At 55.7% G+C, this 23250-nt stretch overlaps 1 protein-coding gene across 2 annotated transcripts; it reads left to right on the forward strand.

The window, feature by feature from the left end:
- The first annotated feature begins 4010 nt into the window (after positions 1-4010).
- Positions 4011-23178, forward strand: LAMC2 (laminin subunit gamma 2). Of its 2 annotated transcripts, XM_075760524.1 has the most exons (23): positions 4011-4231; positions 8391-8579; positions 10586-10715; positions 11676-11774; positions 12001-12137; positions 12509-12631; positions 12761-12950; positions 13303-13415; positions 13732-13950; positions 14927-15106; positions 15627-15860; positions 16095-16231; positions 16569-16722; positions 16846-17051; positions 17331-17410; positions 17884-18021; positions 18799-18943; positions 19187-19336; positions 19551-19665; positions 19753-19952; positions 20571-20729; positions 20818-20917; positions 21116-23178. In XM_075760524.1, exons 1-23 carry the CDS (start codon positions 4150-4152, stop codon positions 21364-21366), a joined length of 3531 nt encoding a protein of 1176 aa, XP_075616639.1. In that variant the 5' UTR covers positions 4011-4149; the 3' UTR covers positions 21367-23178. The 2 variants fall into 2 exon arrangements, with proteins under 2 accessions (XP_075616639.1, XP_075616640.1); XM_075760525.1 differs by lacking the exon at positions 11676-11774 and having other exon boundaries at positions 4025-4231; positions 21116-21511.
- Positions 23179-23250: the final 72 nt, after the last annotated feature.

The following is a 23250-nucleotide window of genomic DNA, read 5'->3' on the forward strand; positions in this document are numbered from 1 at the left end:
AGGGCCGCCCCTGGGCATCTAACTGCACCTCTAGACCCACCAAAACCGGCCGGGAAACCAAAACGTGCCGGCAGCCACATCTCCCGAAAGAAGTCCGTGTGTTCCTGAGCAAGGAGATATTTATTTGAAGGATCAAGGGATAATGTCACTGTGCGTTCAGTCCCGCGTTAAAACCCAGACGCTCTCTCTGGGAATGGCGCTGTATCAGGGCCCAGCACGGGGCAGCGGCTCAGCGTGCTGGCCCTCAGCTTGGAGAAGCTCAAGGGAGAGACTGAAGTCCGGGCTTGATCTCTGTGCCGCTCGTTTGGATATACCGGTGTGGCAGGATCCCCGATTTTCTCACACCGAGGAAGTCCCGGGTGACAGGATAAAGGTCTGCTGCCAGAACGGAGGAGAAACTCCTCAGGCTCGAAGAGGCTGGTGCTGAGCAGGCAGGAAGGACAGCGGGCGAGCAAAGCTCGAGAAGAGCTGCTTCTCAACAACCCCTGAAGGAGAAGCCAGGCCGCCTGCAGAAACACCCAGGGTCCGGAGTTGCAGGAGAACGTTGCAGCTCAGGAGGTCTCTTGCGGAGGGAGGTGTGGTGGTGCTGGGGGTCAGCTGGGCTGCGAGGACATGTACAACATCCTAGTGTCACTTGTCCTTCGTGAGCCACCAAAATGGATTTTCTCCCCTGGTTACATCAATAAAACTGTTGCTTCAGAGCTTTCACTGGCAACCAACAGCAAAATCCAGGTTATTATGTGGATCCAGACTATCTTCAGAGTGGTTAATTCTACCACGGCCACGTCCTCAAGGCTTGATAAACCTGCCAGCCGCTGCGGTGGTCTCCCCGCCGTAGCAGCTCTCTCAGCCCCGTGGTGAAGAATGAGCATAGGACGTCTTCAGAAGGACCCTTCTTAGGAAGATCCAGGTTCTCCAGCGAAGAAACGCTGATCCGTTGCAATGTCTGATGAGTGCCGCTCTTCTTCATGCCTCGCATCGCTTATGCTTCTGCACACTCTAAAAGGTAACATTTCTGTTCACCATGTTCATGAGACCTCTTCTAAACGGTGCTGCTGTAGTGGCGGGTTGTGATGGGCAACGCTTGCTTTGTGGAGCGTGAGGGCATCGGTTTGTTCTGGATCTGGTGTGCTTAGAAAAATCAAGGTCCCAGAAAATATATTTTGGGTAGGTTCATGCACACATTCATGTGGTTCTCAAAGGTGATCTCAAAGGATGGTGGAGGATGACGAGGTAAGAGTAACCTAAGTAAACATGCAGAAATGACTGGAGAGAGAGATGTGTCAGTGCCTTGTTTGCGGAAGTGAAGTAAGAGGTGGGGTGATAACGGTGAGATAAAGGGATAACGCGGAGGAGTGAGCTAAGGGAAAAGCTTCCTGATGGTGAGAGCTGATCTTCCAAGAAAGAAATTAGCCAAGGACTTGGGCTGGGTAAGGTCCAAGGGAACCACAGTACTGTCAACACTGCTGGAGGAGATGTTTCCTGAGCAGAGGGATGTCAGTGGGCAGGAAGGAGCAAGTGACGTGCTTTAGAGCAGAAAGGATTAAGAGTGTTAGAGGAGTTAGTGGACCCTAAGAACAGCCAAATCGGTAGGACCTTGACGGGCTGGAGAGGTGGGCCTGTGCAAACCGCATGAAGTTCAACAAGGCCGAGTGCAGGGTCCTGCACGTGGGTCAGGGCAATCCCAAGCAAAACTACAGGCTGGGTAGAGAATGGATGGAGAGCAGCCTGAGGAGAAGGGCTTGGGGGTGTTGGTGGATGAGAAGCTCAACGTGACCTGGCAATGAGTGCTTGCAGCCCGGAAAGCCAACTGTGTCCTGGGCTGCATCACCAGCAGGTCGAGGGAGGGGATTCTGCCCCTCTGCTCTGGTGAGACCCCACCTGGAGTACTGCGTCCAGCTCTGGGGGCCCCAGGACAAGGAGGACATAGAGCTGTTGGAGAGAGTCCAGAGGAGGCCATGAAGGTGATCAGAGGGCTGGAGCACCTCTGCTATGGAGACGGGCTGAGAGAGTTGGGGTTGTTCAGCCTGGAGAAGAGAAGGCTCCGGGGAGACCTTATTGTGGCTTCTCAATATATAAAGTGGGCTTATAATAAAAATGGAGAGACTTTTTTCTAGGGCCTGTAGTGATAGGACAAGGGGTAACAGTTTTTGACTGAGAGAGAGTCGGTTTAGATTAGATATTGGGAAGAAATCCTTCCCTGTGAGGGTGCTGAGGCCCTGGCAGAGGTTGCCCAGAGAAGCTGTGGCTGCCCCTGGCTCCCTGGCAGTGTTCAAGGCCAGGCTGGATGGGGCTTTGGGCAACCTGGGCTAGTGGAGGGTGTCCCTGCCCATGGCAGGGGGTGGGACTGGATGGGCTGTGAGGTCCCTTCCAACCCAAACCACTCTGTGATTCTATGAAAGCTGTAAGTGGTTTTGTCTTGATTCTTAAAAAAAAAATCAAAAAAACCCCAAGATAAGACAACCTTGGGTGCCAAAACAAAGCATGTCACCAGTGTGTCCGTGAAGCTGGGTTCCTTGGTGTGAACTATATTAAGATCCAGCATGTGAAATTAAAAGGAAGCAGCCTGTTTATAAAAGAGAGTTGACTCAATCAGCGGGGGCAGGCAAGCTTGGCAAAGGGAGGTGCAAAGACGTGGTGAATTCAGGCTGATTGCACCCATGAGATCACCAGGAGGCACGGAGGAAAGCCCTCTGAGTCAGCTCCAGGTGCACGAGTGTCTGGAGGCTGTTGGGCAGCGTAAGAGGCTCAGATGAGGACCTAAATGTTAATCATCCTGGGTTTGTTAGCTCTGAAACGAGCAGCGTGGCTGCACCGTTGGGTTGAGTTCCAGTCCTTAATGTAGGTGACCTGAAAGGCAACTTGTGTCTTAGGGAGCAAATTTGTTAGGTGTCTTTATTCCGTCTAAAGGTGCTCATGGACCACTCACGGTCACTTGTGACAGTACGTGTCCTGTGACGGTAAGTGGGGGAGATGCTGTGATGTAGCACAAGGGCCCATCCTTCCTTGTGATCCTCTGGTGGGCTGCTTTGGCAGGCCAGGTGGATGTGCGGTGTCTCACTTATCCTGACGTCTGCAGGACTAGGAGGACCCCTGCCTCCAGATTTCTCTCTTCCCCCTGTAGAAGTGGTCATGTCCTCCTCCTCCAAGGCAAAGGCGAGGAGCAAGGTGGAGTTGGCCTTCATGTCTTGTGTGGCTCATTGACTACCCTTGAGACTAAAATGCTAACGGGCCTGGGGCGGTGGAGCCTGGCATCCTCATCCCAGCTCCATCAGCGCCCTCAGGCAAGCCTTTTCCCCTCTCCATCTCCACTCATCCTCTTCCTAGCATAAAAGTGGTGGTGGTAGTAGGTCAGGCCAAGGACCCATCTAACCTCATTTTCTATCTCTGGACCAAAAGCAGACAAATGTGTGTGACGATTCCCGGCCTCCACCCCGTTTCTAGGTCTGGGGATTTCCTGAACCTGACGCTTGTCTGGCAAATCCCGATAGATCAGCTTTCTGAGTACGTCTCCAAGCTGTCCTCGGGGTCTGTCTGCACCCCCAGCAGCCCTTGGCTGCGAGTACCGCTAGTCACCTGGGTTGGTTGTCAGGACCTGGCTTGTGAGCAGGCGAGTCCCCATCCACCCTCCCCAGGCTTCCCGTGAGCTCATCGTGTTTCATTTAGCTCCTGCGAGCCGCCTGCGTGCCCGGGCAGCCCGGCTCTCCCCAGCCAGCACCGCTGCCCTGCCCGCAGAGGCAGCGACGGAGGGTGGGATGGAGCCGGGCGAGCGCGACGGGCAGGAGGGGTGTCTGCAGGAGCTGCAGTGACGTTTTATTTTTACACACCCCCCTGCCCCGTGATCCGTCACCCCCAGGAGGGTGCAGGCAGGAGGACCTCAGGGTGCTGCGCCCCGTCGATGCGTCTCTCTCGAGGGAGCGTGTGCAGGCGCCTGTCTGCGCTCCTTGGGCTGGGCTCTCCCGACTCGGGGTGAGTCAGCCCGCGGCACACGCGCTCTTCCTGTTGGGAGTGACTCAGGTGGAGCAGCCGATAAAAACCACACGAGAGAAGAGAAGAAAAAAAAATAATAAAAAAAAGCAGTTCAGCCGGTCGCGAGCCCTGCCATCGCCTGCCGGAGTGTGGGTGCCTGGTGCCCCTCCGGTACAAGAAATGGCCGGGTGCTGGCTCCTGATCTTCTCCTGCGTGGTGGCGCGTCTCCTGCCCACGGCCCTGAGTGCCAACAGAGGAGAAGGTAAGGCTTGGGGAAGGTCGGCTGTTCCTGCTTTCACGCTGACGTGCAGTCTCACCCGCGGCTTTGCTCGCAGCCCTGCCCCAGTGCCGGAGAGTCCCGGTAACTGGGAGCCGGCTGGGTGCCGCAGCACGCTGCTAGGGCACTTCTCTCCTCCTGCCTTTGGGATTGAAACTGGACCTGTGGGTGCTTCTCCTTACACTCCCTCGGGGGTTTAATATCCCATGAGCACTTAGACTTTCTCTTTTTACTGGCATCCCCTTTAAATAACTTATTTGGGTGCAATTATTGCTTTCTGTATAAAGCCTTGCTACTTGGGTGGGATGAGGGCGTCAGCACGAGCATCGCCCAGGGAGCGGGTAGCTTATCTGCCCAACGCTGCTGTAACCAAAACCTTCCCGAAGCCCCGGGAAGAGCTGGAAGCATCCAGGAGCCAGTTTGCTGTAGCAACGCATGCGGCGTTTGTATTTTGTGCGAATCTGGAGGGTTTACGAGGTGCTCGTGGTCCTGCTGTATCTTGTGGGAGGCGATGAGTCTTCCAAGGCATGCAGACCAACAGTGAGCTTTAAAAATCCCCCGGCATAGGTAATCGCAGCGGAGAGGGCGATGCAGGGATGTTTAAGTGCATTCAGCCCAACGGTAATTCAATATTAGGGTTTCAGTCGTATCGACGTATAGTCTGGAGATGGGGCTGTTTGGCTAAAATTGGCTCATTATGTGTATTTTGTAAATACTGAGGGATTTACATTTGTTAGTTTGTTAGTTTGCAGTACTGGCGTTCTGAAATACCCTCGCTGGGCTTGAATTGGTCCTTTATCAGCTTTCCATGTAGTGTAGTGCAATGTGATAGGGAGAAAAAAGTGCTGAATAAGTGGGGTTTGGAAAAAAACAACCAACCAAACCCCAAAACCTGATCTGCTTTTCTTGCTACTTGGATAATTATTACAGCAGCCTTAATTGCATGTGAGATTTAAAGTACTGATGTAGATTTCCCTTCGCCTTCCTGGCAGCGTGTAGGCAACTGCTGCTTTTCCATGGACTCTTGAACCTATTTCTGCGCGTATGTAAAAGTGACAGTCAATAACTGGCCGCGTTCTTACACTGCAGCAGACTTTGAGTTGGTTCTGTGGTGTAAATTAGTCTCTTGTGGTCCTGGAGCAGGATGCCTGCTTGTAATTAGCACCCGTAATCCAGATTTGCTTGCAAATGACCTGCTCGAGTCAAATTGGGTTCATGTATGATCAGGTTGAGCAGGAGAGGTCAGGGCACTCGTACCATGCAGAGCCTTGCCTTGGTGGTGTCTACCTGCATGTGATGGCTGAAGGGATCTCCCGGGGTTCGGGGAAGAGTTAGGGTGTGGAGGTCAGAGCTCCACAGTGCCAGTGAGGTGGCTAACTTGGTGTGTTGGAAAGGAGAAGACATCAAATGGCAGCTTTTGGCTTCTGGTGTGTTGTCTCTCCGTGCCGATGCTGGTGGAGCCCAAGGAGACACAAGCAGGTCTTCCTGCAGCGAGGAAGCTGTGGAGTTGGGTGATGGGGTAACGCAGGACTTGGTTTAACAGATGGGACAGTCTTCTGGTCATGGTCCCAGAAGCACGGAGCAGGGCATGGCTTGTGTCCTTACAGAGGCTTTGCTGCATGCAAAGCTCTGCGGGTCCCCTGATGAAAGGAGGAGTCTTTACAGACCAGCTCACGCCTCGCAGACCCAGGGCCAACCTCATTCTATGGTTTTGTGAAGTTAAGACGACAGTTTAAGAGGTCTGAAGCTGCCTGTCTCCTTCTCTGAGCCTTTCTGATGTGGGAATTTGCCTCAATACAGCAAACAAGTGATTTTCATGCCTTATTCTGCTGGGTGGAAGTTGGGCGAACGATGTCCTGCTGGATGCGTGCCTCGGACCTCCTTCATCCCGACGTAGCGTTTAATAAATCCAGCTGCGAAGCTTCTCCTCTGTGGAGCCTGTTCTCCACAGCTGCCTGAGAATTGGCTGGTCTCAGGGCACCTGGATACAAAAAGGATCCTGTCCTCAGTTGGTCCTCACCTCTGGGCAGCTCTGGCATGCTCCGTCTCGTTAGCAGCTCCAGTGCCTCGCTCTTGGTAAAGATTAACCTAACTGAGCTCTCAGGTTTCCAGGAGAAGACTGGCAACAGGAACAGCTATAAGGTGGTGGCACTAATCTGTAACAGCATCTTAAATGGCTTTGGATTAGTGAGACCTGAGTCAGTGCCAGGGCTGGAGAGCTGGCTCTGGAAGTACCGCAGCCTGACAAAAAGGTTTTCGTTCCCTGAGGGAAGGGTGCTCATGCCTGTCATTTAGCAACCCAGTAAATCCTTCAGGTTACGTAGGCTGGAATGACCCCAAGCAGTCCTGTACTGCTGCTCTGGGTGGGTTGTTTGTCCTGTCCCTGTCCTTGGGTCACTGGTGGTGTCCACTGAGGCTCTAGGTACTTCTTCATGCCATAAGGGGCAGGACTTCTGCACCTGCAGGTCCCTTCCCAGCAGGCTGGGGGGGCAGAAGACCTTCTGCAGCTGTGTCTCAGTCTCTTGGCAGCCAGGCTGCAAGGGAAGAACCACGTTTGCCGGAGCTGGAAGAATGTCTCTCCCTGTTTGCTGGTGCATGAGGTCATCTCTCTCCTTGGCAGCAGGCTTGGCTGCCGTTTGCTGAGTGCCTTCGTCTGGTATGCGGGTGCTAATGGGCGTGTGCGGTGCCCGGGTGTGAGCGCTGGGCGTTGCGTGCCTGGGCGGTGAGCGCAGGAGGCTTCGCCTGGTCCCAGGAATCACAGATGTGGAGGACGAGGACCTTGTATCCTCGGGCTGAGCTGTGCCAGAGGAGTGCTGGGAAAGGAGGAGCTGCCGTGTGCATCAAGTACAACCCGCTGTCTGCATCCGTGCTGCAGGTTCCTGCTTGCTCTTGGCTTTCCTTCACTTCTCCATGCTGTCAGAGGTGACCTCAGCTGGGGATGGGCAGATGGGGACAACCTTCCTGTCCCAAGAAGGTCATCGGTGAGCAGAGTTTCTCCGAAGGAAGTTGAGGATCCCATGGCAGCATCGGGGTGGTTTGGAACAGCTCGTCTGCAGACCCTGCAGCTTGTTCCCTCAGGGTGTGTGTTTCTCCTGCCTGTCTTTGCCAACCATTCTCTGTACCGCGTCGGCTCTCCTCGGTGGCGCTGAGGAACTCGTCTGAAATAAGTCCTCAGGCTTAAACGCTCTAGTACTGGCTGCTGCCAGCTTGGCAAGTAGATGAGAGGTGGCTTCAGGAGAAGACCTGGGCAAGGCAATGAAGAAGTGCTGGAGCAGGCATGTCTGGTGAGATATCTGCCAGTCTGCTCTCCACAGGTCCCGTCTGTCCCGGCTGTAGCTGGATGCAAAATCTCATGCCTGTCCTTCCTGGCATCCATCGTGCAGCCATGTTGGCAGCTGCAGCTTTTCTTCCCGGGTGGGTGCGGTGAGATGACCTGTGTAATCCTGCCAAAACCTTTTTTTTTTTTTTTTTTTAATCTGCATCTCAGCTGTCACACTTCCACCAAACTCCCCTGATCACAAACCACTTCTCATCACCATCACCCCTGCGCTTGGCCGGGAGGACATTTGCGTTACAGACATAGATGGAGGGACTCGGTAGAAGCTGGTTGAGCTTTTCCTTTGGGGCTCGCTCCTGGTCAGAGGCCGGGTGAAACCAAGCATAACCTCAGGGATCTCTCCCTTTTCCCTGAAGTCACCAGTAAAGTTCCCCATGCTTTTATCAGGACAAGGTTGGGGGTTTTGTTCACCATCTCTGCTTGCTCAAAGACCTCGTTGTGTTGGAAGGCCTCTGAAATGGAGAGGAGATGGAGAACATCCCTGGCCGTGCTGCGCTGCGGAGCCGGGCTCTTTGGCTTGGGGGGGGTTGTCCACCCTGAGCTGTGTCGGCAGTGAAACCGCGCGTCATTCCAAGGCGCGGGGATGTGGAGCGTGGCGCGGGCATCGGTGGCGTGTGGGTGGCTGGTGGACACAGACACGCGTGGACAAGCACGGAGACGTGAGGACAGGGCTCGTTATTAGCAGAGCAAGGAGGGGAGGTCTGCGTTGCCTGGGCTTGTTCCGCAGGCACCAGGGTGGGTTTACGGCTTTGTACCTGGTGCCCTTATCTCTAAGCATCATTTGAGATGTCTCTTTTCTCTCCCCAGTCTGTGACTGCAACGGGATGTCCAGGCAGTGCATCTTCGACTTGCAGCTCCTGAGGGACACAGGGAACGGGTTCCGCTGCCTCGGCTGCCTGGGCAACACGGAGGGTGCCCACTGCGAGCGCTGCAAGGAGGGTTTCTTCCGCCAGCGGGAACAGGACTGCTGCCTGCCCTGCCGCTGCCACCCCCAGGGTACGTGGCTGCCTGCCGGCAGGGGACGGGGCTGGGTCGGGGGGGCTTCAAAGATCACCTAGTTCCAACCCCCTGCCATGGGCAGGGACACCCTCCACTAGCCCAGGTTGCCCAAAGCCCCATCCAACCTGGCCTTGAACACTGCCAGGGAGCCAGGGGCAGCCACAGCTTCTCTGGGTGACTTGTCACAGTGTCCCATCACACTCATCATAAAATATTTCTTCCTTACGTCCAACCTAAACCTCCTCTCTTTCAGTTTAAAACCATTGCCCCTTGCTCTGTCACTACAGGCCCTGGTAAAAAGTCTCTCTGTCTTTGCACCACCTCCCCTCCTGAGGCGCAACGCTGCGAACTCAGGAATTATTCTTTCACTTTTACAATGCCATTAAAAGCTTTTGTGAAGCTCGCCTTTATATAGTGAGCCCCGTTTATATACTGAAAGGCTTCAATAACATCTCCCCAGAGCTTTCTCTTCTTCAGGCTGAACAACCTCAAACTGTCTCAATCTTTCTCCATAGCAGAGGTGCTCCAGCCCTCTGACCATTTTGATGGTCCCCTCTGGACCTGCTCTAACAGGTCCATGTCTTGTACTGGGGACCTCAAAGCTGGACGCAGTACTGCATGGGGGGGGTCTCATGAGAGCAGAGCAGAGGGGCAGAATCTCCTCCCTGGACCTGCTGGTCACGCTGCTGGTGATGCACCCAGGGCAGGATTGGCTTTCTGGACTGCAAGTGCACATTGCCAGGTCATGTCCAATTTGTCACCCACTAGTACCCCCAAATCCTTTTCTGCAGAGCTGCTTTCCATCTGCCCATCCCCCAGTCTGTACTGACATTGGGAATTGCCCTGACCCACGTGCAGGACCTTGCACTTGACCTTATTGAGCTTCACGAGGTTCACATGAGCCCGCTCCTCCAGCCTGTCAAGGTCCCTCTGGTCAGCATCCCTTCCCTCCAGCATCCCCATCAACAATCCCTGCCTCGCGAGGAGGGACCCTGCTCCTCTCTGCCCTGAATTTGGTGGGTGGCCATGAACTCGATGACACCCACCGGGGTCTGCCCTGTGGGAAACTCCGTGCCCTTCCCAGCTGCCATCCTTATCTGGAGGACAGCGGCCAAACTCCAGCACAGGGAGCGGTGGCTTTCACCGGCTTTGTGAGTCAGGCCGATGCTTCCTAGGTGTTGCAATGTTTGGCGGGCTCCGCAAAGGCTTTTAATTGCTCCGTAAAAGCAAAAGGATAATTCCTGAGTTCACGGTGTTGGGCCTCGGGAGGGGAGGTGGTGCCGAGTGCTGCAGCGGTTGGGGACAGACAGGAGGCTTCAGCCCCTCCAGTTCCTCTGTCTGCTTTTTGCAGGCTGCAGGGCTATGAGATAGGATTTCTAGCTCTGAGGTGTTTTCCGTGGGTCTTGTGGTGGTTACGCAGTAAATGTGATGGCTCCTTCATCCTCACCAGGTTTCAGCTTTCTCTGCAAGTAGGTAGCTCATACCTCTTGCGCCAAGGTGCTGTAGATATTGAAATGCCTGTTGGTCTCTGTCAATGCAGGAAGATCACTAGAAACACACCTGAACATAAAAAAAATGGGTGGCAAGGACAGAGCAATAGGCTTTGAGGTGATGATGGGGGTGAATATCTCCTTGGGTGCCCTCCACACTGGTGTGCAGGGAGGTCCAGCAAAGAACTGCTAATCCCCTGCTTGCTCTGTGTGCCCTGCAGCCCGTCTGGTCCTTTGCAATGGCTTTTATATCAGGGCAGATGATCCTTGCTCTGGGCATCTGGTCAGTGCCTGCCGGGATTTATCTCCTCCAGGTCTCCTGCACCATTCAGGGAGGCTGGAGCAGCTTTAACAGCCAGACCTGGTGTCTCAGCCCCGTGCTGGGACCTCACGGGTGTCCTGGTGCTGGGTTGCTGCTGCAATGACGGTGTGGTGCTTTGCTCCGCAGGCAGCACATCCGAGCGGGCACGGGGAGGTGCCCATCCAAACCCTCTCCCTCCCCTCTTTCTGCAGGTGCCCTTGGCCCGCAGTGCGACAGCGACGGCCGGTGCAGCTGCAAACCCGGCGTGATGGGCACGAAGTGCGACCAGTGCCAGCCGGGCTTTGAGCACCTCTCCGGGGCCGGGTGCCGGAGGAGCGGGCAGTAAGTGCTGGCCACCACCGGTGGCATGGGGACAGCTGGAGGGTCAGAGCTCTCCCAGCCGCTGCGAAGAGCTCGTGCTGGCTGAGCAGAGCCCGCGCAGGGGCAGAGGCAGTTTGTTCTGTGGCAGCACGCTGAGAGCCTGAAGTTAATCTCGCTGGGAGAGAGCAGGCTCAAGCAGGGCTGGAACTCCCTTCCAGCCTGCGGAGCTTGCTGTCACGCAGCAGCGTCAAAATCTGAGCTCAACCACGCTCCGAGGCAATTGCTTTATTATCCAGATAATGCCAAACAGACAACAGCCGAGTAGCCGGTGTAAAATAAAACCTGCCCACGTGTGGGTCTGCCCGCCTGGTGTTGGTGCCACTCACAAGGACTGCCCCCCGGCAAAGACCTGCATGCAAAAATCGCCCCCTTCCTTCGCGTGAAGCCCTGTTTAAACACTTTTTGAAGTGTCTCTGGTTTGGTTTCCTCGGCACTGTGTCCTCTGCTTCCTCGCTTCACCCCACCGTTGCTCCTTCGAGCCTCCCAGCAGGCAAAGGGTGGGGGCGAGGGGTGGCTGCCTGCTGTGCCTGGCCTCCTGCCTGAGCCTCCCCGGGGTGTTGCTGCCTGTTGGAGCTCAGCCAGGCTCTGTTAAGCTCAGCCAGGGTTTATTAAGCTCAGCAGAGCTTCACTTTGCTCTTGTAGGTGGGTCTTGCTAAAGAGAGGCACCTGGGATGGTTGCAAGCTGGTGCTCTGGGGTGTCCTGGGGCAGCAGTGTTGGGCGCTGTCTCAGCCTGGCATCTGTTCTCTGCAGCTGGGTTACTTAGAGAGATGGCTCTGCCGATTGTTTTCCCCTTCTAGCACGGGACTGGTAGCTGGCGGGGGGCTGTGGGTGCCTCTGCTGTCTTGTGTGACAGCTGGGGGCACTGAGCTCCCAGGCCGAGCTGGAAATCCAAGTGGAGGATCCCACTGTCCCTGTTGCAGGAGCCTGCAGTGCGAGTGCGACCCAGCTGGCAGCACGGGGGGCTGCTTCTCCGGCCGCTGTGTCTGCAAGGAGAGCACCACTGGAGAGCGGTGTGAGAGGTGGGTGTCAGGAGGGCTTGCCGGACCGCTGCGTGGTTTGTCCTCCCTCTCCCTGGCAGCTGTGTCCCTGGCAGTGCCCGCACGCCCGTCTCGCCATCCCAGCCTGGTGATGACCTTGAGCTGCGGTGATGGTTGTGTTGCACAGATGTCATTAGAGGGCTGGTTGTGTTGGGCAGGAAGAGGAGAAAACAGACTTGAACCTTGTCACCTTCTTGTATTTTCCCAGGTGCAAGCGAAGCTTCTACAACTTGGATGCCAGAAACCCGGCGGGATGCTCCCCCTGCTTTTGCTACGGACACTCAGCTGTGTGTGTCAGCGCGGGGAGCCACAGCATCTACAACATCACCTCCACCTTCCAGCAAGGTGAAGCCCAAGCAAGACATCCCTGTGGCTCCTGGGGGTGTTCGCCATCCCTTCTCTTTGACGTGCTGGAGGAGCCGCCAGGTTCCCAGCCCTGCTTTGATGGGGGGGGATGGCTTGATCGTAGGCAGAAGTAGGGTGCAAGAGTAGCAGGGTGCGTCAGCTTGTTTCATCATGTCTTTCCTGCTGCTTGGGAGGAAAGACCCATGACAAGTTTAGTTTATTTACAGATGTAAAGGGATATCTGTCCTGTCCCCTCGGAGGTCGACGGGTAGGAAGCTGGAGGGTGTTGATAGGACACGGCTTGAGAAACTTGCTGGAGTCCTGCAAACACCTTCACTGTCTCCGCTGACTACTCCTTGTTGGTGGTCCAGGTGCTGAAGGCTGGCGAGGTGTCCACGAAAGCGGGTCCCCAGCCCAGCTCCAGTGGTCCCCGCGCCATCAGGATGCATTCATAGCGGCGAGGAGATCGGAGCCGATATACTTCGTGGCGCCTGGTAGGTGTGGGATTGGTGAGGGGGACGGATGACGGTGTCCCCTTTGCTTGGTCTGCTCCTGTGAACCAAGCCTTTAGGAGGAAGGTAAGATTTTAAACCGTTAATTTTCTCCCTTCCTTCCCTTCGCAGCGAAATTTCTCGGGAACCAGCAGCTGAGCTATGGCCAGACGCTCTCCTTCGATTATCGCCTGGACCGAGGGGGACGCCAGCCATCTCCGCACGACGTGATCCTGGAAGGAGATGGCCTGAGAGTCGCTGCCCCCTTCTTGCCCCAGGAGAAGGTCCTGCCCTGTGGCGTCAGCCAGACGTACACGTTCAGGTAAAGGAGGATGCTGGGGCGTTTGGGACAGGGTGAGCAAGAAAGGTTGTGGCTTCAAGGAGCTCCTGGATTCAGCTGTGACCCCTCAGAGGTGGCAAATGGTTGCCTGGTTTGGGCCAGACACATCTCAGGTGCTTCTCTTGTGGATGAAGAGATAACTTTGAGAGGGGCAGTAGAAAAATCTGGCTTGAGGTCAGGCTGGGTGCTTTGCTCGGCGTCGGTCACGGTTGTGGAGGTTGTTCCCCAAAGCCTTGAGCTCAGGAGGGAGATGGGCGAGGGCTGCTGCATTTTCTTGATGAGGCATCTCGTTTTCTTGAAACCGGTTCCATTTCTCCCCCCCTCCCATGGGCAGGTTGGACGAGCACCTGAGCAGCAATTGGAGCCCGAGGCTGAATCACTTTGAATATCGCAGGCTGCTGGGAAACCTGACGGCTCTCTGGATCCGAGCCACCTTTGGGGAGTACAGTAAGTGGGGGAAGAGCTTGCAAGCACGAGGTTGGCTTCTCCTCGTTGCTGGAGATGCCAAGTCTCCAGATGGAGACACCTTTGCTAAAAGCGATTAAAAAATAATAAAAATAATAAAAAGTGCCCTATGATGGGCAAAATTAAATTATGACGAGATTGAGCAGGGTGGCAACAGTGGGGACAGCAAAGCCTTGGCTCTGGTCCATCTGCCCGTGGGCGCTGTAACAAAACAGGCGACCTGCGCGGGTCCCGGGTGCAGGGGACTTGCAGTTGGAGCTGCTGGCCCCCACGGGTGACCGGCTGTATGTCCCTCCAGGCACCGGCTACATCGACAACGTCACCCTGGTGTCGGCACAGCCCGTCGCTGGAGTCCCCGCTCCCTGGGTGGAACGCTGCGAGTGCCCGGCAGAGTACCGGGGGCAGTTCTGCGAGAGGTGCGCCCCTGGATACCGCAGGGATGCCCCCAGCATGGGGCCCTTCAGCATCTGCGTGCCGTGCAATTGCCAGGGGGGAGGAATTTGTGATCCCGACACCGGTAAGAGAAGCCGTCGCCACGTTGTGTTTGTAGGGTGTATGGGCTCACAGGCCTGCGTCCCAAGAATTGACCTATGGAGGGGGTGGGGGGCACTGAGTGGGGTGAGACCCACTGGCTTGGGGGGCTGGAGTGTGGGGAACATCATGGATAAAACTCCCCAGAGCCTAGAAGTGCTGCGGTCAGAAATACAGGGAAGATGCATTTGAATCAAATCTGGTTTAGACGATGCTCATTGGAGAGAGAGAGAAAGCATCTCCTACTGCCTGAATAGCATTAAAAACTTTTCTTCTGACTTTTTATCTTAAAGGTAAGTGTGATAGCCCATCAGGTTGGACAGGGCTCTGAGCAACCTGATCTAGTTGAAGATGTCCCTGCTCATTGCAGGTGGGGTTGGACTTAGAAGGCCTTTAAAGGTCCCTTCCAACCCAAACCATCCTGTGATTCTATGTGGTGTGAGTAGATATCAGCAACGTGAATGTTTTACTACCTGTCTTGTTAAAATAGCCCACAGTGTCACCCTGTAAAGTCAGAGTAATGCAAAGTTAAGCTATCAGTATTTTCCAAGTCTGAACTGGAATTTCCAAATATCTGAGCATTGGACAGGAGGCACAAAAGGCAACATGTGGCTCCTCGGAGCTATATGAGCTGTCAAAAATGAGATACAGCCACGTTTGGGTGATGACTGCCAACCTCTCTGCCCTGGGATGGGCTCCCCGTGGGGTCTCGCCTGGCTCCCGTTGCAGGAGCAGGGCATGGTCCTTCCTGCACGGTGAAGGACTGATGGGCAGAGAAACGGAGTGCGTATGGGCAGGCGTGGGGATCTCAAGGAGTCCGGTGGAGGATGCTGGACCACAGGTGCTTGTGCTGCAGTGGGTGGCATGGCCAACAGCGAGGGGTGGCCAGGAGGTGGACTGGTGGAGGGTGTCCCACCGGAGGTGAGAGCAAACTACCCTAAGCCCTTTCCTTCCTCCTTCAGGTGAATGCTACTCGGGAGATGAAAACGTGGGCAATATTTTCAGCTGCCCCTTCGGCTTCTACCGAGACCACCGGCAGCCACACAGCTGCAGGGCATGCCCCTGCGGCAACGGCCAAGGCTGCTCCGTGGTGCCGGGCAGCGAGGAGGTTGTCTGTGACCGCTGCCCTCCTGGAGCTGCTGGTAAGGTCCTTCTCCAAGTCGCTTCTGCCCTGCTTTTCTCCATAACTTCCATATGCTGTACAGGGAGATGCAGGCATTGGCAGGCCAGGATGCTCAGAGCCAGGTGGATCATCCCATCTTTTCAGCTTGGCTTGCCTATAGCATTGTCGCTTCTGCCTGTAACCGGGTGTTTCAACCCCAAGGACTGTGTAAACGCGCGTTGCCCTGTTCTGGGAAAGGTTCTCATCTAAACAGATAACATGGATGGAAAAAAGATGGGGAGGGAGGCAGGGGAATAGAAAAATAGGGAAAAAAACCCCAAACAAATAGGAAATTACTTGCCTGAGGTCAGTTGTTGCACCTAGCTTTCAAGAGCCTGCCCAGTGCGTTGTGCATTGGCCACGGTGGCGAGGAGAGAGGAGATGATGTTGTGCCAGCCCTGATGGGACCGAACGCCCCCATTTCTGTGGGGCAGAAGCAGCGAGGCAGCCTCTGCCTTCTGGGCAAGAGCAGGAGCTTCTCCTCATCTCCCTTTTCCCAGGGATCAACTGCGAGTACTGTGCCGATGGCTATTTTGGAGACCCGGCAGCTTCCCGGCCCTGCCAGCCGTGCCGGTGCAACGGCAACGTGGAGCCCAACGCCGTGGGGAACTGCGACCGCCAGACGGGCGAGTGCCTCAAGTGCATCTACAACACCGCCGGCTTCTATTGTGACCGCTGCAAAGACGGCTTCTTCGGGAACCCCCTGGCCCCCGATCCTGCCGACAAGTGCAGAGGTGAGAGCCGGGCGCTCTTTGAGCTGGGGATGAGTACGAAAATCCATGGCGGAGTGGCTTGATGGGAAGGGGGATGCCGCAAAAGCCGAGGCTGGACGGTAGGAGCAGAGAGCAGGATCCGGAGCACAGGGCTAAACGGTGGGAGGAAAGCAGGAGGAGAGGGTGGATGGAAGGATGTGCTGAGACTTGAGGTAGGGACAGGCTCCTTTGAACCTTTGTTGCTCCCACCTGCAGCCTGCACCTGTGACTCGGCTGGTGCTGAGCCCCTGAAGTGTGGGAGTGATGGCAGCTGCATCTGCAAGCCTGGCTTTGAGGGTCCCAGCTGCGAGGAGAGCATGTGCCCCGCTTGCTACAGCCAGGTGAAAGCCCAGGTGAGCATCCGTGCCAGCCCCGGAACCGCTGAGCGGCAAGGGGTGCAGTGGTTCGCTCACCCTCAGGCATCTCCTCCTGGCCTTCTCAAGCATCTCCCCTGGTGCACCTGAGAAGTGATTTTGCAGGCTGTGCCTGAACTTTGGGGTTGTACCCAATTCAATCAATAAAAAACCCCGATGACCTGGAGGTGCTGGCCCGCTGTGCCCCATCCAAAAAATGAGCCCTCAACTTTGCTCTCCATCCTCTGGCTGGACTGTGGACCTGGTTCCCACCCTGGTCTTTCCACTGTGGGTTAGGCTTCCCGCTGGCTGATGGCCCGGTCTGCTGTGGTTGCAGGTAGACCTGTACCTGCAGCAGCTGGCGGAGCTGGAGCTGCTGTTCTCAGAGGTGCAAGCTGGTGGTGGGACTGGGAGCCAGGAGCTGGAGAGGAGGATGCAGCTGGCCGAGGAGATGCTGCGGACCATCCTTGGGGAAGCCCTGAGCCTGCAAGGTACCACCCCTCCGCTGACATCGGACGGGGCCGTCTGTGCTGTATCAGAGGAGGGTTTAGCTGCCTGTGCCTTTTTGCTCAGCGATGAGTTTCTCTTCAGCCTTCCTCTTTCCTTCTCACCAGCTTCTGACAGGTCTCTGGAAAGCCGTGTGGCTAGGATGAAGGGGCAAGGGTCCAGCTCCCAGAGCCGCTTGGATGAGATCAAGGCAACAGTGGCGAGGCTGAGGGCTCTCGGGAGCCAGTACGAGAGGCAAGTGCAGGACATCCGGCGGCTGCTGGAGAGAGCCAGGCTGGACCTGGACCGCAGCAGAGTCGCTCTGAGTCGGGTGGTAAGAGCATCCTCATGTGACGCGTTCTTAGTCTAGCCCAGAGCTGAAAAAAAAACCCATGGAGAGAGCAAGAATTTAATGTATTGCAGTTACTACGTTTGTTTTGTGAGTGTAGAAGATAGGTGGTCCTTTCTGTAGGGATGGGATCTGGAGAAGTGCTGGTGGGGGTCTTTAGGGGCTGTGGAGGTTTACAGTGCTGCTGTTGCCTCTTTCACTGCTGAATCGGATGGAGGGCAGGGGAGAACACTCACACCTCTCTTCTTCTTCTTCCCTCCTCAGACCATTCACAACTCAAACCTTCCCGGTGGCTCGAACCGGTTCTTGATGCTGGCCCAGGAGGCTCTGAGGCTGGCCAACAGGTGAGTGCCTCCCACTGCTGCCCGAGAGAGAGGGCAGTGGGACTGAGATCCTGCTGGGCACCCAGAAGGTCCTTTTTGGGGGTCCTTGCCTAGCCACCAGGCTGCAGCTGCCACAACCTCTGTGCCAGCCCTGGAGCAGGGGAAGACGCAGCTGCTGGGCTGGCTTTGCTGCCCTACAGAGCTGTCCCCGGTTGCCTTTGAGGGTGGTGTTGGCCATGTTTTGGAAGCATCTTTCGGGTCAGAGTTTGGTCCATGGGTGTCCAGTTGGAACGAGCAGCATCTGCCTCCTCCCTGGTGCTCCTCTACCCTTGGGAGAGGTGGGAGGGACAAGCAATATACAGTCCCCTTCTCAAACACGCTGCATTTCCTGAGGGGGACCAATCCAGCATCGCTGAATATGACAGTGAAGGAAGTCGGTGTAGAAGAAATCGGGTGGGAAACCTTTCTCACGAGCCCTGCTCTGTGCTTTGCAGCCATGCACAAGCAGCCAACACCATTGAGCAAGCCGCGAAGGCAGCACGGGAGGACGCACGGCAGGCGCTGGAGCTGGTGCGTGCGGCTGCTGGCGGAGAGGCGACCGCCTCCGGTTCCCTGCAAGGGCTGCTCGGGAAGTGAGTGGAGGCTGAGTTCATCTGTGCGTCGTGGGGGGACGTGGGAGGGAGGAGGGGGGGTGGCCAAGCGTCCGTGCCCCCTTACCTTCCAGAAACACGTGGTTGGAGGCAGGGCAGGCAGGGACTTGCCTGGACTTTGGTCGCTGCCACGTCTGAGCAGTGGAGATGGAGGGTTGGCAGCTCGGTGGAGCATCCGCTTCCCACCCCACAGACCACGATGTTCTCAGGGTCCTGCCCGCACCTGGGGGAAGGGGTTTAACACCATGTGTGTGACCAGGCTCCCGGGGCAGCTTCCACGTGGGGCTGCAGATCTGAGCTGGGTTTAGCCCAACGGTAGATTTAGCTCCATGTTTTCTAGGTGGCTCTCTTGGCTGGGCTGGTGCCTCTCCAGTGCCCACAATGGTGCTGGGATTTTGCCCACCACTGGTGGGGTGCGAGCAACCGCCCCGACCGAAGTTAAGGAGCTGAACAGGATGTGCAGGAGGAAACATCCAGTGGTAGGGCAGGGATTAGCAGAGCTGCCATGGAGCCTGTGAGGGTTCAGCTGGTGTGAAACACCTTTGGTTTCTGGAGCGGGAGCAAGCAGCCAGCAGACACTCCGCTTGGCAGAGGGGCTGGGATGCGGGAAATGTTTGCAATTAGCTTTCCCTGCATGATAAAGCTGCACGGGGCCTTGGAGAGAAAGGGAGCAAGTCAATGTAGGAGGCAGCATTAGCGCTGTGGTGGGAGGTTGGCAGCTTGGCTGGAACCCTGCTCTTCAACCTCACATCCGTGCAGGTATGAGGACCTGAAGTCGCTGGCTGGAGGTCTGAAGGCTGATGCTGATGGGATGGCCTCTGAGGCAGACAAGGCTTATCAGGGCAGCCTGGTGCTCCTCAGCTCCCTGTCCCGCCTGACGAAGACTGACATCAGGTCCTTTGAGGTGAGGACTTTGTGCCTATGGGACCAGGAGATCCCCTTTTGCTTTCACCTACGCCCTTTCTGCCAGCAGTTCACCCCTTCCAAGGGCTCCATCCTTGTTGAAGAGCCATTGGATATGCATCTTCCCACCCTTTTGCCCCCGTAGCTGGCCATGGCACAAAGAACAAGAGACAAGCATCCGTTGCTGCTCACTGTGGTTCCTGGCAAGGGACCCCCAGGCAGTCTTCGCATCTCTGTGTTTCAGGAGGAAGCCACCCGGCTGAAGCAGGATGCCAGCGCTCTCCTGAGCCTGGTGGACACCTACATGGCACAGTACAGGCAACTGCAGGGCCGCACAGGGCGCTGGGAGGAAGAAATCAAGCAGCTGCTGCAGAAGGGAGAGGGCGAGAGAGCGGTAAGAGGTTGGCTGGTGGGGGGGGCTGCAGCTTGAGTCGTCGTGAACTGGAGTCTTGGTGGGATGCCTTGATTCAGGGGCAACAGGAGGCTTTTGGGAATACACTGATGGGTCTTCTCCCCCAGTATGGCTCCTTGCAGGCTGCTCCGGGACTGTCCAAAGCTCCCATACTGTGTCCTTCATCTGCCCATTTTGTCCCTTTGGCCTGTCGCAGACGCTGACACAGCTGCTGTCCCGAGCCAACCTCGCCAGGAGCACAGCCCTGCAAGCCGTGAGTGCTGGCAACACCACCTTCTATGAAGTGGAACAGATCCTGAAGAGCCTCCGGGGTAATGTCCTAGAAACTCTTCCTTTCCCTTCCCTTGTGGGATCTCACAAAGGTAGTGCAGCTTCATTTCCACATGTGTTTCTTTCAGAGTTTAACCTGCAAGCAGATGACAAGAGAAGGGAAGCCGAAGACGCCATGAGGAGGCTACCGATTATCAGCAGCATGGTCGCAAGTGCCAGAGAGAGGACAGACCGAGCTGAAGCGATCCTAGGCAGCGCCGCTTCACAATCCAAGGCAGCCAGCAGCGCGGCAGCGGAAGCGAAGGAGATCACCATGGGGATCCAGCAGGTGAGGGCAAGCCCTGGTGCTATTGCTGGCAGAAAAGGGTTTGGAAGGAAAATCCATGGAAGAAGAGGAGATGGTTGGCAACTCAAATGGGTCTTCATGGTGGACCCAATATATTGACTTTTGAACCTGATGCATTGACTTTTAGACCCAACGTGTTGACTTTTGAACTGACGTTTGTTTATAGTGGGTCCTGCAGAGATATCTGAGTTGGCTGTAGATGAGTGGGTGTGTAGGGATCTCTGCAGTCATGTTTGTCCTGAGAGGACCTCTGTGGCATCTCACTGTAGCCACCTTTTGGTAACCAAGGGGATTTTTCACTTCCACAGCCTTGAGTCGCTGGCAAGCTTGTGAGCTCCCAGACTTGGTGTTGGTGGGTCTGACTCCCTGACTGTGTTGTAATTCCTCAGGGATTCACTGACGTGTGCAGGAGGGGTCGAGCCATGGTCATAGAAACAACTCTCTGGAGCAACTGGTGGGAGCACATGAAGGAAGCAGGAGTGCCTGTGATAATTTTGGGTTCCTGTAGAAGGAACCAACTCCCACCAGCTCCATGCCCTGGTGCACCCAGTTGATTTTAGTTGTGGTCTGCCAACCTGAAAGTGCCTTTGCCTTCACTAGGAGATTACGCGGCTGAAGGTGGAAGCCAACAAGACGGCTGATGGTGTCCTCGCCCTGGAGAAGGCAGTGGCCATCTTGAGGCGTGAAGCCAAGGAAGTGGATGGAGAATTTGAGAGGAAGCTTTCAGAGGTTGAGGCGGATGCTGCTGTGATACAGGAGGTAGGTCCCCATCTCCTGTACCTTGTTCCCTTCCCTGTTAACGTTTGGGCGAGACTTCACCTCACAGCTGCTGCCTTGCCTTCTTCAGACAGCTCAGAAAGCTCAGAGCGTCCACGCCAAGGCTGGCCGGGCAGGGGTGGTCGTGCAGGAGACGTTGAGCGCCCTGGAAGAGCTGCTGCGTCTGATGAGTAGGTTTTGCGATGCTGCTCTAGGATCATGTCATGGAGACAGGTCCCCGCTGGGGTCTAGGGAGGGGTGCTGGGACATGCGTGGGATGATGCCTGTAAACAGACTGGTCAGCAGGATGGAGGTGAAGTATCTAGACAGGTCTAGTCCTCAGCCTTCATCCATGGTTCCCTCTTCCTTGTTTTCCTCTTGTGCAACAGACCAGCCTGGTGCCGTAGATGAGGAGGGCCTGAAGCAGCTCGAGATGAATTTTAGCAAAGCCAAAGCCAGAAGCAACCAGCTGAAGAACGAGATGTCGGAGCTGGAGCAGACAGCCGTGCAGCAGAAGTCCCGGATGCGGACGCTGGAGAGCAGCATTGACGAGATCCTGGCAGATATTAAGAACCTGGAGGATATCCAGAGGAGTCTTCCTCCGGGCTGCTACAACACAAAAGCCATTGAATTGCCGTGAGCAAGCTCTGGAAAGGCTGCAGCGCCTGCCAGGCTGTGAAGGCAGGAGAGCCTGGCCCAGCTGCCCTCCCCAAACCCGGCAGGACCGGCTGCATTTGATTGTGTTGAACTGATCTTTACCCTCAAGTTCAGCGTGACAGCTGAAGTTCGCATCGTCACGCTGGCCCTGGAGAGTCCCTGATTTTTCAAAGTGGTCCATCCCTTGGTGGTGGGAGGAAGGAGATGCCTGGTTGCCTGAAGGTGCTACTGGCTAAAGAACAGCCCATTCCTACAACATTTCTCTGAGGTGCAGGTGGGGGTTGCTTGGTGTCAACCTTGGGAGTTTGCACGGTTCAGAGCCTGAAGTTCATGGCTGATGGCATCCTGCGGATCCCCTCTCCTGGTCTGGCACACACAAAAGGACTGCAGTCTCTGTCCTTACTTCCGACACTGCCGCCACCACCACCTCCTCCTCATGTTCTCCGTGGGGGCCTTCGGCAGCTCAGGAGCAGGGAGCAAGCAGCGTGAAGTGGCAGCTGGGGGAGACGAGTCTTGAGCTGTGGCACCGGTGATGCTTCATGTGGCTTTCTCCTCCCAGCCTGCCCAGTCCTTACCTTGCTGGGAGTGGTGCTGGGTTTTGCTATGGCTTAGAGATTCGACATCAGATGCCGCTGATGACCCTTTTCATAAAGCTGCAGGTCTTCTACGGTGCTTCCCAGTGAGGTGGTTACTGTTTTGCTAAAGGAAAAAAAAAAAAAGTGCCAGCTGCCTTTGAGCTGAGGGTGATGTGGTGGATGGAGGAAGAAGGGGATCCCAGGCTAGCAGGTTAGCAGAGGAGAGAACTGCTGGTTCTCCTCAAATGGAAGTTCTTTCCTGCTCCCTCCAGCCAGGAGGAGAGGACCCTCTTTTGTCCTCCCGCACTTCTTTTCAAGCTCCAAAGCCCCTGAGGAATGACTTTCTTGTCAAAGCTCCTTCTGGGCAAGCACAGGTCTCCCTACCATCCCCTTACACACTCAAGCACAACCTTTCCTTCCAAGACTGGCCAGTTTGGCACCAGGCAGCTTCCTGGGTCTGCCGGAGCCTGGGAGAAACAAGGTGGTGTCCCCTCTGCACAAGCACCCTGGACCCCGCAGCGTGTGTCACAGGAATGGGTTTCTCCAGGGGTCTGCAGCCACAAGCTCTCATCCCGAGAGCCCGGTCCCATCCTGCTGGAGGGCCAGCGCCCTGATTTGATCCATTTAAAAATATTGACGATGTCTTGAATGCGTCTTCGCATCTGGTTTGGTGCTGCCCGTCCCTCCCCCCCTCCCTCCCGCGTGGTGCTGGATGTTTCTCAGAGGCTCAAGTAGTTGTCCACAGGGTTTCCCACTGTACATCTGAGCAGAGCCTGGAGGAGCTGAAGACCATGGTGCTCCCCTCACCCACCCACGGCTTTCCTGTGGGTCCAGCTCCATTCTGATGCTGCTCCCAGCTTCCTTTAGATGCCATTTCAGGGGAAAAAAGAGCTAGTAGGTGCTGGAAGTCAACTCTGCTGAAGCCCCCTGACCTGCGTGGTGGTGGAGGACAAGGTCCTGGGAGGAGGAGGAGGACACTATGGGGGACGTGCTCTGATTCTCTGATAAACAGCACCCATGCTTTTGCTTGATAAGGATGTACCAAGTGCTATGTCTGACTTACACTTTTATTTAAGCGAGATGTATTCTTGCCTCTGGCATGTATTCCTTCTCCTGTTGTACAGCACAGGGACGGGTGTTATGGACCTGACTTTATTTTTACACGAGTTGGGTTTTTTGAAAGGGACGAGGTCAATAAATAATGAATACTTTTGGCTGGATCTTGCCTACTGGTTTATTTTCTTGCTTTTCCCATTTTGGGTGAATTTGGCCACCAGTTCTCCCAGCAGTGC

Source organism: Balearica regulorum, chromosome 8 (assembly GCF_011004875.1).
Source record: "Balearica regulorum gibbericeps isolate bBalReg1 chromosome 8, bBalReg1.pri, whole genome shotgun sequence".
In the NCBI taxonomy this organism is placed as follows: Eukaryota; Metazoa; Chordata; class Aves; order Gruiformes; family Gruidae; genus Balearica; species Balearica regulorum.

Excerpts from the sequence above, each read along its gene's own strand:
- LAMC2 (XM_075760524.1), top strand. The coding sequence starts at position 4,150 with ATGGCCGGGTGCTGGCTCCTGATCTTCTCCTGCGTGGTGGCGCGTCTC. Across the intron at positions 11,775-12,000 it reads ACTGGAGAGCGGTGTGAGAG|GTGCAAGCGAAGCTTCTACA; the intron begins GTGGGTGTCAGG and ends GTATTTTCCCAG. Across the intron at positions 18,944-19,186 it reads CTGACATCAGGTCCTTTGAG|GAGGAAGCCACCCGGCTGAA; the intron begins GTGAGGACTTTG and ends TCTGTGTTTCAG.